The sequence below is a fragment of the Etheostoma spectabile genome, chromosome 2, assembly GCF_008692095.1.
Source record: "Etheostoma spectabile isolate EspeVRDwgs_2016 chromosome 2, UIUC_Espe_1.0, whole genome shotgun sequence".
Lineage (NCBI taxonomy): Eukaryota > Metazoa > Chordata > Actinopteri > Perciformes > Percidae > Etheostoma > Etheostoma spectabile.
In genome coordinates this window covers 17,925,473-17,941,355 of record NC_045734.1, presented here as the reverse complement: position 1 = coordinate 17,941,355, position 15,883 = coordinate 17,925,473, and the positions used below count along the sequence as shown (strand labels likewise).

Genomic DNA, 15,883 nt, shown 5'->3' with positions numbered 1-15,883 from the left:
AGTGAGGAGTTGTAGAGTCTGATGGCATGAGGTAATTGAACTCTTTGTGTTGGCAGGAACCTCTGTTTTGCACCAAGGTATGTAGGAGCTCCCATTCAGCCTGACAGGCGACCAACTAACAATGCACTTCAAAAGACTAAGTAATAATCTTTAGAGATGGAGAACAGAGGGCAGATAGAGCTGTCATTAACTCTGCTGCCTTCCTCCCCCATCTTTGAGAAGAAAGAATCTGATTACAAAATGAGGAAAAGAAGGAGGAAGGAGAAATGAACGGGTTGGGGGCAGAGTGGAGGAGAGATCAGTAATTGGGATAAACATGGACCAGGCGTAAGCTGGTCTGTGTGATAACACACATGCACATCAGGAGTTGATTTTTCTTCAGATATTTAGCGTCCTCCACCTTGCGCAGGGACATACCCGCTGTCCAGCCTCTCGAGGTTTTCAGAATATCAGCCAGGATCTGTATACATTTTATTTTAGCGAGTGAGGTGTAAAGATGCCCTTCAGGGCGGCTTGTTGTCAAGGACAACATCATGCTCTGCCATCAAAGCTAATGGGAAGCTTACTGTGGTGAAAGATTTGAAACGGGCTATGCATTTATGGGATTTAACCCTATCTGGTGTGACTTAATACAACACTTTATCTGCTGCAATGTTTGAAGTGTTGCTGTGCATGCAAAGACACACACTGTGCTTTACAGGTTTTCTCTGCACATAAAACCCTCAGTTGAGTGTTCATAGAAGCCATTTTTCATATACAGTCTGTGTGTATTATTCATAGATGACTGACAACTTTTACAATTTTGTAAGCACAGGCCTAAAGATCATTTCAATTTATCATAGAAAAGGTTTCCATCATTTCAGACAATTAAGCAATACAATCCAGAGTGGATTTTTTTTTTTAAAGCAAAAAAGGAACTTTCACAGACTGTGAAGCCCATTTTTTGTTTTTAGCTATTTAGTTTTTCCATGAAAGTTCATACCATGCATTTATGCTTAACCAAAAGGATAAGCATAATAAGACGTGGCAACTGAGTAGACACAGTTAAGGAACAACACTGAAACAGTAAAATTATTTATAGGATTTTGGAGAAACACGCCCAAGCTGAAAAGAAACAGATCCAGCTCTATTTCAATGCAAAAAAATATTTATCGGTCGCATTAAGTCTTTTATACGTCAAAGCTCGTCACAGTATTAAACATAAGAGAGCATGCAGTCAGCACCAAGTTCTCATTAGAATTAATTTCTAAGATTAGGCCAGCACTCCTAGCCTATTAAGTGCATACTTTCACAAATGTATAAACCTATACAGCTGTAGGTACTTTCTGCATGGTAAGAAATAACCAGCTTATCCTTTCGCAATTCAGAAGCTAAAAAAAACTTTGTGCTGAGTCCTTTGAACATAAAACATCTGCATAAGCATTTCTATAATTACATTTGTCAAACCTTCATAGGAGTATACTCTATGTATCAAGAAACATTGTGTGTCAAGTGACAAATAAATGATTGGAAGAAAGTATTTGTATATATGTATAAAAGATACCATTTTAATTCCTGGAAGTTCATATTCAATTATTGCTGTAAAAAAAAAAAAAAAAAGATTGACAAATTTTAAATATTTCTGTGCGGACAGTAAAGAAGAGGAAAAAAATATAAAAACAGTTTTCTGAGTGCTTTCACACCTTCATTTCTCTCCAAGTCTAGTTGATGGGGTCATTCATCAGCTTTAGGCAAGACAGGGGCCAAAAACACAAAGAGAAACAAACCCTGAAGAGGTGGTGGACGCTATACATGTCATATGGACACGTTGATTTCCCATCCACAACATTTCCCTACTTAAATGTTCACAGAGTGAATGCACTGAGAATAAAGGGCAGCGTCCCCTCTCCCCTCCTACTGGTAACTTCAGTTTTATTTTTTTTACTGTCTAAGTGACTGAATACCTTTGAAGGATTAAGCAAGATCAATGAAGTCGGCAGTCAGCAAAACATCATACGATGTAAGTTTTTGGGCAATTGTGCACCTTCAGTTTACATCTACAAAAGTGCTTGTTTAGTCACTGACAGGCTCAGATTAGTGTGTCTGACAACATTATGGAAAGGATTCCTACAGAGGTTGATCTTTCTGTTAAAGAGTAAGATTCCTTTTTTAAACATAAAAAACGAAATTGCTATCACTAAACCCACCAAGCATGTAAATAAACAATAATTTTATCACCGTAAAATACACTTCATTCAAAGTCGACAGAAAAAAATTGAAATAAATCCTTAATTCACACATTTACATGTAAAAGATATATGCTTGCTCTACACAAGCTAAAAAGTCCTCTTTATTTAAATTGAGTCTGAAAGGTTTAGTTATAGCAATCTCTAAGCTGTTTCTGGGTGGACAAAGATAATTTTACTCTATAAAAAGGTTTATCTCAATAGGGATCCTTTCCATTATGTTGCCAGAAACTTATAATAATTTGAGGATGTCAGTGGCAAAAACCACTACTTTTAGTGGACAAATTTGACCATGCACATTTACAGGATTACATTGCAGCCTGGTTTGCAACTGCCGCTCATAGCTTTCTGCTAAATACTGGACTAATTTTAAAGCTTGATGTTGCCATTAGTCACTTACACACAATAAGATAGGAAAATAGGGTCCAGTTTGAAAAAACAAACAAAGTTACCCTTTAACATCCCTCTGGCTGACTCTCAGCTACGTGCTTCATACATAAAAACACTTAATCAAAACTATAATTAACAGACTTATCAAGATTTTTGACCTCTATAACTTTCAGTTAGTTTGACTGGTTCTAGATCTGAAATTTATTTCAAAGCTCCCATAGTGCTTTTAAAGTGCATCTAGGAATTCTACGTTTTGAGACATGGCCTCAAAACAAAAAAAGAGAATATAAGTACAGCTGTGTCAATTCTACCCAAAGTTTTCAAGGAAGCAACAAAAGTTATCAACTATATTGCATTCAGCCCCAATGTAAACAAAATATTTAAAAAAAAATTCCCACACACTGTCGATCACTTACTCACTTTGTTCACAACCCAAACCAAAACCGGTAAAATTGTGGGACAGAAAAACAAAACAATGAATCAAAGGGCGCTATAAAGCTCCACACAGCTAATGGGAATTGAACAGTCGGCTGACAACTATCTGTGTGTATGTCAACACTAGTTATTTAATCCATTGTTAATATAAACATATTGATAATGGCAGTGTGAAGCTTTGTTTTACTACACACAATTTTGATATAATTAAGAATGAAGCCCAGAATATATTTCCTACCCCCCAAAAAATGCATACTGAGTGTGGTTTTATAAATGGTTTAACAGAATATTAAATGGTTCATTTGTGCACCATTATGTAATGAATAAAGAAAATCTGAAACATGTATTTACCATTTTGATACGGCTTGTTTGGCCTGTAAATGTCCTCAGGCAGCTGTAAAAGAGAGATGGAGAGAGACTTCAGTTTAGACTTTAGATAGCTGGCAGTGTCACACAAGCAAATGCGACTTGTAAGAACATCGATGCCAGCAGGCTGTTTCCCTCTGCTGCCTCTGACAGCTTACCTGTCAGCTACACTGTGCCATGTAAGGGGACTAATAAAAGATGAAAACACCACTTATCTAATGCACACACACACACACACACACACACTCACACACACACACACACACACACACACACACACACACACACACACACACACACACACACACACACACACACACACACACACACACACACACACAAATGCACACATGCAGACATGCACACACTGTGAACTCATGCACAGCTGTGATATTGATCCATCACATAATGAGACAGGAGGAAGCATGACAAAAGAAGGTGTTCAAAGCTGCTTAAAAGAAAATATTCACAGCTCTCACTGTGCTCAGTTGTATTATTAATCATTAATTGTTATTATTTTTATTATTATATAATGAGCTTGGTCTCTGACAAGCGTGCAGCAAGGGCTAAGGGGCTAAATGAAGGACAGCGAGAGAGACAGAGGAAAAGTAGACCATTGGAATTACACAGCAAGCATGAAATAAAAGCCCTCAAACCCCAAGACGAGGATTTTGTCATCTTCAGTATTCTTACTTTTCACTGAACAAGAGAAACGCTTGGTAAAATATCTGAAATTCTGTAGTCTCAATTATTAACCAGAGCTCAACCATTACTCATCTGAGTTGTCTTGTCCTACTTGAGAATCTAGTTAAAGTACATTATTACAAGTAAAATAAATAAATGAATAAATTCAAAAAAAACAGACAATGTAACAGAAAAACAAGATGACTGACAGGGATGGAGAGAAACACATGAAAGAACAACACATCCTCATTTCTAAACAACATTATAGGTTAACTCCAAAAACTCCCAAAACGACACATAAAACAGTTCTGTTTAATGCTGCACGGTGGCAGTTTAATCATGTGACCATAATCATGTGATCATACTATTTAACATACAGGCACACTGAAGTAAATGTTGTTAAATGGAACAAATTAGGTTTAGGCAACAAAAACCCTTAGCAAGGGTTAGTAAAACATTAAGGTTTGGCTTAAAGTGAGTCATGTAAATCTACTAGTGATATGCCTTGCAGATGAAGAAAAACTCATCTTTCCAGCTATACATGGAGCATTTTGTTGTATAAATTTGCCTTGTGTCACAAGTGAGAAACAGTATACAATAGTAATAGGATTGGAAGTTGTTAATCTTAAACAGTGTGACATATATATGATTAAAGCAACACAATTTCTATGTGTTTTAGTTTAACCAGGATATGAACATCAAAGATACAGTAGGTGGTATAATATGTAGGGCAACGATCAGAAGCAAGTTATACAACAGGTTTGTACTCGGTGATAAGAGAGTCTCTCCATGCACACTCATTCTTACAAGAGGACTCTTTTTAGCGTTTCATGGTGACCAACTCTTTGTAAGCTTTGAGATGCCATTCTTTTGATAAGTAAGCAATTACGCTTTTCTGTGCCATTGACGGATCAAACAGCCAAACATTGCAATCTCATCAGTCAGCTGTCAACAGTACAGCCACAAGGCAGCAGGAGAATGATCCTGGTGATACTGCCAAGTCTCCTGAGACAGGAGGGCTAACTGTGACTGGGCGTCAGTGAGTAACTGACTGACTTATATTCTGGATGCATGAGATGGTGCACATTGAAGATGGAGCTTTGCTCATATCCATTTATATTTGTTTTCCTGCTTCCCTCTATTCTCCTTTCAATTTTAAAATTTGAAAGGCACTTGCCTAATTGTTCCAGTCTCTATCCAATTACTTTAAACTTCTTCTTGCTTAACCACATGGGAGCAAATTACATTTATTAATCCAATTTGTTGCCCCATCCACAGTAAGAGTTTTGACAGCCAAGGAGAGTCTCATCCCCATTCATTTAGCTAAATATGTACGACAAAATCTAACCTGTATTTGATCAATGACGCTATATCCGCTGTCTTTGTTTTCAACAAGTTGTCCAAACCATACGACCATATATGTTGTTTTCCCTTACCAACAGTAATAACAGCAGCGTTTCATAAATTAGCGCCCCTAGGGGTGACAGGAATTACGACCCACACGAGCACTTTCTGTCCTCATATCTAAACAAAACCATCACGTTTTTAAACACATCGTTAATGTGGTTAAACAGGTTCAGTGTGGTAAGGTTTAGGCACCAAAACTACTTGGTTAAGTTCAGAAAATGGTTTGTGGTTTGGGTTTAAATTAGGACATTTGTTATGTTACTTCTCTTCTGGTTACGCACTTGACGCAGAACATAACGTAGTTCTGTTTGTTCCAGGACACCCCGGTCTCCTGGGTGAAGGTCCTGTCTTTGTTTGAGGTTGGCGCCCTTATACATCACCATCTTACTTCTTCCTTTGCTCCCATCAAATTTACTATGGCCACTAGATGTCTCGCCTAACCATAAGGTGTAAATATGGTCGCAATTGCTTTTTGAACAAACAACTTATGGGGGAAGACATTAAATCTGTTTCACTCACAGTTAAAAATAGGATTCTTCTTCCCTTTGTCATATGAGCCTGATGGGTGGATTTGGCGCTGGTTGCCTGTACTCGTCAAACCAAAAAAGCATGACAGACTTAGACAGATTTACAATTCACATTTTCCTCATGTGAAACCTCAGATCTGTTGTGATGAGTCCGCTGTTGAGCCCAATGCAGACTGACAAGCCATCTGACTGCTGCTGACTCACACATGCTCGCATGCATGTAGACTTTCACACAGAAAGTGGTAAAAAGATATTGCAATCCAAAAGCTTTTTCACCTATTTTTGAGATAATAACAGGGAATATTTTAGGTCTGAAATTCTTAAGTTTATGTGAACTAAATGCATAAAACTCAAATTCAGCCATAAATGGTTGTTTTGTAAAACTAAGTCATTGAGTAATTGTGTGCACATGCACAAGCTTTAGCATTGCACTCCTGCTTGACAAAAATCAATGAAAAAGAACCAGATATTTCATCTTTTTTATGCCATACATTCTTCATCCTTGTCAAAACCTGGAGCCTACATTATCCACAATGCAATTCGACCTGACAGTTCGGCCAGAGATTCTGTAGTCTAATAGCATCTAATGTACCCTCAAGCAGTTAATCTAACTTCAAATTTACAGTAATGTTTTACAGCAGATTAAATCACTCATAACCAAAAGAAAAAAAGCTAATTAAAGAGGTAATATTATGCACACAAATGTAGGTTATAATGCCCAAAATGCAATTTCAAAGAAATCTGTGAAATTGGCCTGATAAAATCCTTTGCATGTCAGATTTGATCCGTCATCTAATTTCTTTTTTCAGCTTGATCTAGAAAATCTTTATTAATATACAATGTTTTTATCCATACATACATTGTTTACACATCTGGCCCCTGGTGTCACTAAATATGATTTTTCGGAAACACGGTACCTTTTATTCTGGCCTGTCAAAGTGTGAAACTGCATAGCTGTAATATTATTTCACTGCTTTCTCCACTTTCACAAAGCGAGCGTATCCCGAGGTTGGTGGGACTGGTGCTTGTCTCATACCAAGAAACATCACAGCACTGAGTCACTGTTAAACCAACAGATTGATTCTACAGCAGGATACATGAATCCACACTTGGGAAATGAGTCATGGAGTTGAGCTGCCTGCTCGAGTGGTTTTGCTCGCTTACTTCCTGTTGACTCTTCCTTCAGTGTGTACACATTTTAAATGGAGAGATAACATGTACTTAACGGCCCACTATCAGAGCAATATATGAGACATGCTAATGTGGTTTACTGAATTTCTACATGGCTTCATTTCACTGGAAGCCCAAAGTAGTAACAGGACCTGACAGCAGTTGCAGCAAATAGTTGTGAGTCGTGTAAATGTGGAGACGTTTGTAAATGTAAATATAAATGGTCTATTCTTATATAGCGCTTTTCTAGTCTCAACGACTACTCAAAGCTCTTTTGCATAGTACAGGAACCATGCACCATTCACAAGCATTCACACGCTGTGGCCGAGGCTGCCGTACAAGGTGCCACCTGCTCATCAGATAAACATTCACACACATTTACACTCCGATGGCGCAGCAACCCCATCTGACCCTTCTCTAAATATTACAAGTAAGAACTTTCTGGATAAATAAGGTCGTTATTTGTATGAACATCATCAAAGGAGTGTTTCACCACAAATGTGTAATAATCATATTTTACCCTTATGTGTGGTGTGAATTGCTTAGTTATGAACATAACACACACAATATTCAATAGTATCTCACCTTATCATGTGAGTGATTTCTGTGAGTGATTTTTATTTTTAATTGTTATTTTAATCCTGCGTGCCTACTCAGGGAGGTGTTGCAGGCATGTCCAGCTGGGAGGAGGCACCGTGGAAGACCCCTGGACTAGGTGGAGAGATTATATCTCCTACCTGGACTGGGAACGCCTCGGGATCCCCCAGTCGGAGCTGGTTAATGTGGCTCGGGAAAGGGAAGTTTGGGGTTCCCTGCTGGAGCTGCTGCCCCCGTCACCCGATACGGACGGATTTTATTTACATTTTTTATCTTATTTATGTGTGTACATGTGTTTGTTGTGTTATGGTTGTCTTGCTACTGGATGCCTAAAATGTCCTTTGGGATAAATAAAGTATCCATCTATCTATCTATCTATCTATCTATCTTTCTATCTATCTATCTATAAGCAGATGCACTGTTCTGACGAAATGCCTGCCAAGTATTAAAATGATTTACTCACTAAAGATATGTTTCTTATCAGTGACGTCTAAATTAGCCATGACTCACTTGACAAATGAGTCATTCTTAATTTAATTAAGATAACAATACTCAGTCCCCCTAACAATTGTTTTGACAATTCTCAAATAACATAAATATTTCAGCACCATCACTTATGGGAGTTATAGAGGGTTTGAATAACCCCCATCTTTAACCATGATCTACATCTATTTATCACCTGAGCATGTTTCACCAAAATCAGTAATCTGAAATTGTAGCTTGTGAAATCTAGGCATTAACATAATGCCTATGAGTCATTAGCCTTCAATCCAGGCATAGCGGCTTACATACTGTAAATCCACACATGCAGCTCACATCCAACACCAGTATACATAATTCAGACAGTCAATGTGGGATTTTGATTGGTTTGTTATTACACCCAAGATACAGTGTCTGTGTAATGTGGAGAGTTAGCTGACACATTCGCAGGCCAGAGGGATGTTTGGTTATAAAACTCCATGGTTGTTGTCCATCCCTTTAGCCCTTCTGCTGACATACTATTCAAGAAGTATCTCTGCATCCTGCAGATGCAGGATTACTGGGTTCTAAAATAAACCAAATGTAGCCCAGCATTTGAATGTCCCAAATATTTAACAAAGCAACTGAGGCTAAAGAAGTGTGCCTGTCCTCAGGAAACAACGCATAAGAAAAATTGATGTTTTAAATAGACAGAAAGATAGCATCACTGCAACATGCAGGACATATGATGAACAAGAATAAAAATAGCCTTCTATTCCAATGTTTTTGGACAATTTTCTGTTGCATATCTTGAATATACTTCACACTATGAAGAAAAGGCAGAAGGGGCGAACATGAGTGGTGTTAGACTTAAAATCTAAAAAAGGTATTAAAACAAAATTAGGTTTTAGTGGTTTAGCTTCTGAAATATTTCAGTTAGTAAGCATCTTATAAACTGCTGAGGGTAGAATATCAGTAACGCTTTAAAATATCTCCGTAAAACTAAATTCTGTTAACACAAACAAAACCCTGTATTCTGCCCTCAGCCCCATTCCCAGTAATTCCTATTGCACACGTAAATCTTTAAAACCTGGTCATAAATGTATAGTTTCATTTTTATTATACTTATTTTTATACTTTAACTTGGCTAATGTTAACAAGACAAATGATGGTGTAATGAGATGTGTATGACCCACTTTCCTTTGTGGATCAAGGAAAGTGGGTCTTACACTCTTCAATGAGCCTGATTTTGTGAATGTTTATGCTGATAGTCTAAATTATTCTTATTGTCTACAAATCCCATCAAAAGACCAAAACAGCAGTGAATGTATGGTCATAACAAGTACTGCCTGTGTATCTCAACCTTGATGAAGTTTATTCCCCTGTTCCACAGACCACCATTGTTATTTAAAAGCTACTAAAGACACCTCAATGAGCCACACTCTTACACTGGGTGACATGTTCCATTCTTTTTGTAGTTTATATGGATTTAATCCCACATAAACCTCCCTGCTGTCGTAAATACTCACAAGAGCACCACATGTGTAATAATCCACAGCTGAAAATAGCCCCCAACTAATATAGCTCAGTGTACATTCTTTCAGGAAGACCTAACTTTTAATCGGAGCACACTGCTAATTAGTTCAGAAGTTATCTAATAAATATACTTTTGCTGCGTATAAATGTACATGTCTGCAACTAGTCTCTCCTGATTGAAATTTAACTCAGCGTAAATTCTTTCAGAAAGTTCTGATTTAATCACTGCTCTCTTCCTAAATAGAATCAGCTGGTAGAGGTGTTCACTTTCCTTTTTAACCAATCAGAATTGTAAACAAATTGCAAGGGACAATCACAGAGTCACAACCCTAAAACAAGGGTTTTATTCCATTCACAACCTTTGTCTCGGATGGCGATACAGACAGTGGCATAGAGCTTAACACTCTGCTCCAACTCTCCCTTAATACAACAAAAGAATAACACATTTAAGGATACAACCAATATGATGAAACAAACAATATATACCCATAACCCTCATAAACAAAGATATATACAGGTCTAGAATAATTTACTATAAGAGATAGTCAGACGAGCCCCACCGTGTCCGTGAACCTTCACACTATAAACACAGTACAAACAAACACAAACATTCACACACTTCAATCTTCAAACTGTGTTCACAGTTCACATAACACAACTGTATAAATAACATCATGAACATAACAGGATTCACACAAACCATTAATGAAGCCTAAGCGCCCGAGAAGAAGCAACTGCCTCACGCTGCCTGGAGATGACGCTTCTTTATGCCGTCATCAGCAGTGACCGTGCGCGTAAGTACACCAGCAACGGCAGCACCTTACACTATGAACCAACACTGGCAGACTGGAAGGCCATTTGGTGTCTGCCAAGGCACCCATATCCATCAGAGTGTTACAGCCAAAGATTTTACAGTGGCAACAGAAGGCTGTCATAATTGCATGAATTGCACTATTGTAGCTTTATCTCTGATGACCTGTGATTCAGTTTATGATTAACAGGAAGAGTCCATGTTCAAAGTTTGTCTAAACAAGTGCAGAACTTGTTTGGATCAATAAGGCATGATCATCGGTAGATGTCGGTTAATCCATGTTGTTAACAGGTTTCATTATAGTGCTATTTTCACACTAAATTTAACTGTTGGCGTAAGTTGTCATAGTGTACAATAACTACCAGAAAATGTACGCATCAAGCTTTTAGTTACTGCACAGCAGCTTTTAGGATAACAGGACAGTGTCTGCCAGTGCAGTAAGGACAAGGCATGACTGTGTGTAGAATTAAACCCTCTATGACAGTGAGAAGGCTGTTTGTGCAGTTTTACTTAAAGGATACGGTGGTCCTTTTATGGTTTCACTAGCTTATGTTATTGAAATCTATCAGCCTATATGTATCGAAACAGTCCTCCACCCCTTCTTGTAAGAACAGATATATGAAGGTTAATTCACATGTAGGGCAACATTTTTATTTGGCATCTGTCAGATTTCAACACCATCATCTTGGGGCATCATCTTGACAAGGTGACAGTGCAGAGCACATGTTCTCGCACGGGATTGTGGATGCAAACAATCAGGCCAGGGAGCCAAGACACAGTCCCCTTTCCATGAATGTACAGAGCCATGACTATTACACATAGCCACAAGGAAATCTACGTTAAAAAAAAGACACAGAAAGCTAACAATAATTAACTTTCTCTGATTGGGACTAGTGTATGAGAAAATTAGATCAGAGAAACTTGAGGTTGTTAGAAGGCTGTTAAACAACAGCAAAATTAAACAGTTGTTTGTGTGATTTGCCAGTATATGAATAAGGAATGAATACAGGAACAAACTTGAAGCGGAAACACTAGCAACCAAACACTAGCAAAGAAAAAAACAGATTGAGCCGGGTTGCATGTGCATAAAAAAAACACACACACAATGACACTTTTAATGCAAGTGTCACAACACGGATTAGGTAGACATCGCAATCTGTTGAACAGGCATTGAAAACTGATTAGGTGAACAAAGCTGAGCAGATCTATGATGGGAGGATATGGTATATGGAGCTATTCCTTTATTAAACAACACAATTTATGGAAGGCTTTGTCCAGAATTAAATACCCGCCTGTAATCAAAGGTATTTTGCTGTAAAAGATACTGCACGCTATGACATGTCTTAAAGTGTCTGATGGTACACAACAGTGTTTCATCTGAGCACACGTCAGAGCTCAACACATGTCTAGTTAAACAGGCAATGCCATCTGTGAATCATCACCACAGGTCATGACCGCAAATAGAAATTCAAGAAAAATGCCAGAGACAAAACGGCACATTTAGTGGGAGTTTATAATCATAACAAAGACATGTTTAATCACTCAGGAATGTCAAAAGCACAACAAAAATGATGTCCTTAGTAAAAGCCTAAATGTTAATAAGGTAAAAGTATGTATGATCAGCTTAATTTACTTTAATCCTATTATCAAAATCAGCTAATTACTCAAAGAAATCCTCTATGTCTTGTGTTTTTGCACTTACTTGATGTTTGGCTGTGTTTGCAAAAGTTGTCAACCCAATAGTTTTTGATCATAAGTAATGTAATCATAACAAGTGAGGGGTAGAAATGAATTACATTCTGAAACTACAGGGGCGGCAAAAAGAAATACCAGTGTTACACAATGTTGCTTTAACATATCACAATGCATAGTTTTTAAATAATAATAATAATAATAATAACCTGTAAAGTAACCAGTAATTATATATGTCAGATAAATGCAACAACTACCCTATGACTAGTAGGGGAGTAGAAGCATAAAGTGGCATAAAATGAAAACACTTGAGTAGATGCACTGTTGAGTAACTACTAATAGTGAAGACATTTTTATCTCTGCTTTTTGAGTCACCAAAATGGATATACGGTACTGTCATTTAACATTTTTGAGCCTTGAGGCGGGAATATGTATTCCTTTACCACTAAACTATCAGGACAATATGACAAGAAACCCTGCTTTAAATTCCCCACCCGTGACTAAAGTCCCACTGTGCGTCAGGCCAGGAGAGTCCACAGCTAATATTCCCACAGTGCTTAGCTCTGCTCCACTGCCCATCAGGTACAGAAGCACCCTGGGGCGAAAGCATATGAGTGCAAATTAAAAGTGTATGGTGTGACGGTAGGAGAGATCAGGCACACTCTTCTATGACAACCTCTGACAAACAGGAGGCAGGCAAGATTCATTCTTAGACAGCTTCAGGCGATCCATCACATCTAATTGGACACCAAGGACAGCTGAAGGTGATTCAGTCATGGATTGCCATGTGTGACTGAACTGATCCATAAAGCTGTTGACTCTAGAATTTGCCTGAGTAAAATGTCATCAGCTTAAAGACGATTACGTTCTGCAAAAGGTATATCTAATTTATTCAGAATTGAGCTGCAGCTGCTGCTAGTTTCACTAAGACCAAGGAAGTGGAGCATATCACTCAACGTCTTCAATCTTTACACCCACTTATGAGAATTAATTTTAAAATAGTATCGGTTTATGAACACATATCTGATCTACCACTATGTTTACCATCAGAACCTTTTACATAGTCTGAATCACAACATGGAGAAGCAGTATTCCGTTTTTATGGACCACACATTTGGAACAAACTCCCAGAAAACTCTTTGTTGTTTTACATCAAGGTTAAGGACTTCTCTGTTTTCCACTGTCTTTAAAACAGATATGTGAGACACTCATATCATATCATATATTGTACTGTGATTTTTTTAACTTCAGTTTATTCTGTTTGATTTAATTCTATCTTATTTTTTATCTTTTATTTCAATTCTTTTAATGTCTTATGTGAAGCATAAGGGCCATGCGGAATTGCCTTGATGTTGAAATGTGCTATGTAAACTTTTTGCCTTTTGACCAAAATTCAAAGCCAAGTACTAGAATTGTCTCCTATTATGCGGTCACTATAGAAAGATAAACATTATTTTAGAAACATGTGATGTATAATAAACCAATATACTCATGGTTTATTTAATGAAATATAATCTTTCATCTCTCCACCAATGTGATCATTGTCTACATTTTCAGTACCCATACTTTGTAGGTGGTTATTCTACTTCATAGCACATAATAATAATGCAGTCTAAATTGGTTGCAGGACATGCCAAACATATGGAAGGGATGTCAATAGAGCTTGAATTATCAGATTTTTTGACACACTTTGGAGTTTAGCAAAGGCTTGTTTACTTATGGGATGTTCCTGTCTAGTTAAAAGGAACCACAGAGTTAATGCTGGTGCAACACAATAGATTGATATAGACTACATATAGAACGTAGAAGATGGTAAAATGTAAAAACAAAATTGTCTCTGTGTTTTTATACTTGCTTTCCATGCTCTGCTTGTCATTTATTCACTTTCAGATATCACCTACTTTCTCATCTTATACTGATTTACATACTCTGTCATCATTGGTTGGCTGCCTTCTGCTGATTGGTTGCAGCTGCAGGAGGGCATGGAAGCTCTCCCACCAAAACAGGCATAAAAGGCACTGTGTGGGATCAGACACAGAGGAGCATCCAATAAAAAAATCTTGAGAAGCTTTGACGGAGAGCCACTGCTTGCTTAACAAACCTGGCAGATTAAACAAAGCAAGGAAAGAAGCTCAAGAGACTTAAGAAAAGGGAGAATTCCTTAAGGTAGACAACTTACAAAGTTTGAAGTTAGTGACAGGTGTTGACATTTGCTGTGTCAGTTTTAAAGCAGCAACCACTGAGAGAAAGTGAGTAATCTGAGACAGTTTTTCGGACTTTTTCTCTATACCCATTTTGGCAACAAAAACCTCCCCGGCAAAAAGCAGCATGTCTCTGGAGGTGAAGGACAAGACCCTGGTGCGTCTAGTCTTTCTGGGAGCAGCAGGAGTGGGCAAAACAGCCCTGATCCAACGCTTCCTCCAAGACACATTTGAGTCCAAACACCGGCGTACAGTGGAGGAGCTGCACATCAAGGAGTATGACATTGATGGGGTCAAGATCACAGTAGAGATCCTGGACACCAGTGGCAGCTACTCCTTCCCGGCCATGCGCAAGCTCTCCATCCAAAACAGTGATGTTTTTGTGCTGGTGTATGCTGTGGATGACCCTGAGTCCCTGGAGGCTGTGAAGAGCCTCCGAGATGAGATTCTAGAGATCAAGGAGGACAAGTACACACCGCTCGTGGTGGTGGGAAACAAGATGGACCGGGTACAGGAGCGTCTGGTTTCCAACGAGGACGTGCTGTCAACCGTGGAGCTGGATTGGAACAACAGATACCTGGAAGCTTCGGCAAAGGAGAACGTCAACGTGGTGGAGGTGTTTAAGGTGATCCTGCAGCAGGCAAACCTACCCAGCCGTCTCAGCCCTGTGCTGCGTAGACGCAGGGAGACCTTTCCAAAAGACACAAACTTCCGACCACCTATGAACAAGACCAACAGCTGTATTTTGTCGTAACGACAGACAGAGGAGAAATGTTGTTTTGTGTCATGAAGCAACAAGAGATGAGAGAACTCAATGCTGCTGGTCAGAGAAAAGATTAAAGAGAAAAGCTTGGACTTCAGTCAGTGGCTGAGATAAGTGACTCTGAACCAGTAAAGTCACTTCAGGGCTGAACTAAGAAAAAAAGAAACTGAATAGGTGAAAGGTATTGAGACTTAACTTGAACAGACTGCCAATGGACATAAGGAAGCTACATTATTTACTCAATTGTTTACTCAATATAATCCTGTTGCTGCTTATCTGGTGACATGCTGCTAGTGTTTAGCTCAATGTATACCTTTTGGATTATAAATCAAAATGTTCACTTGCATCAAGATCTGGACTGTTAACAGATTGTTTACTAAGAGGAAGTGTGCATATTTGTAGTACGTGCAAAAGTTATGTCTCATGTAAATTATTTTAATTTAATATTTCAGTGTATGTAGCACATCATGTTTGCATTGTTTTGGATTTATTGCCATTGAGGATACTATCTCTTGTCTAAAAAAAGTTGTGATATGCAAATGTTAACTGTTGATGCACTTTTCATTTTCAAAACAATGTTTTAAGGTTGTTGTTTTTTGAATAATTTTTTTATTTTAGTT

General features: G+C 38.2%; 1 protein-coding gene and 1 long non-coding RNA gene across 2 annotated transcripts in view; both read left to right on the top strand.

Annotated features, from left to right (window-relative positions):
* LOC116705355 (uncharacterized) overlaps positions 1-5,627 on the top strand; it is a 9,673-nt gene extending 4,046 nt beyond the window's left edge. Inside the window, exon 3 of the long non-coding RNA XR_004335917.1 lies at positions 5,552-5,627. This is a non-coding gene — a long non-coding RNA (uncharacterized LOC116705355). The remainder of the gene's footprint in view (positions 1-5,551) is intronic.
* Positions 5,628-14,307: 8,680 nt separating this feature from the next.
* Positions 14,308-15,883, top strand: LOC116705346 (GTP-binding protein Rhes-like). The gene has a single exon (XM_032541474.1). The coding sequence runs from the start codon at positions 14,628-14,630 to the stop codon at positions 15,252-15,254; it is 627 nt and encodes a 208-aa protein (XP_032397365.1). The 5' UTR covers positions 14,308-14,627; the 3' UTR covers positions 15,255-15,883.

Bases quoted from the DNA above. Each gene is read 5' to 3' on its own strand.
- LOC116705346 (XM_032541474.1), top strand. From the start codon at position 14,628: ATGTCTCTGGAGGTGAAGGACAAGACCCTGGTGCGTCTAGTCTTTCTG.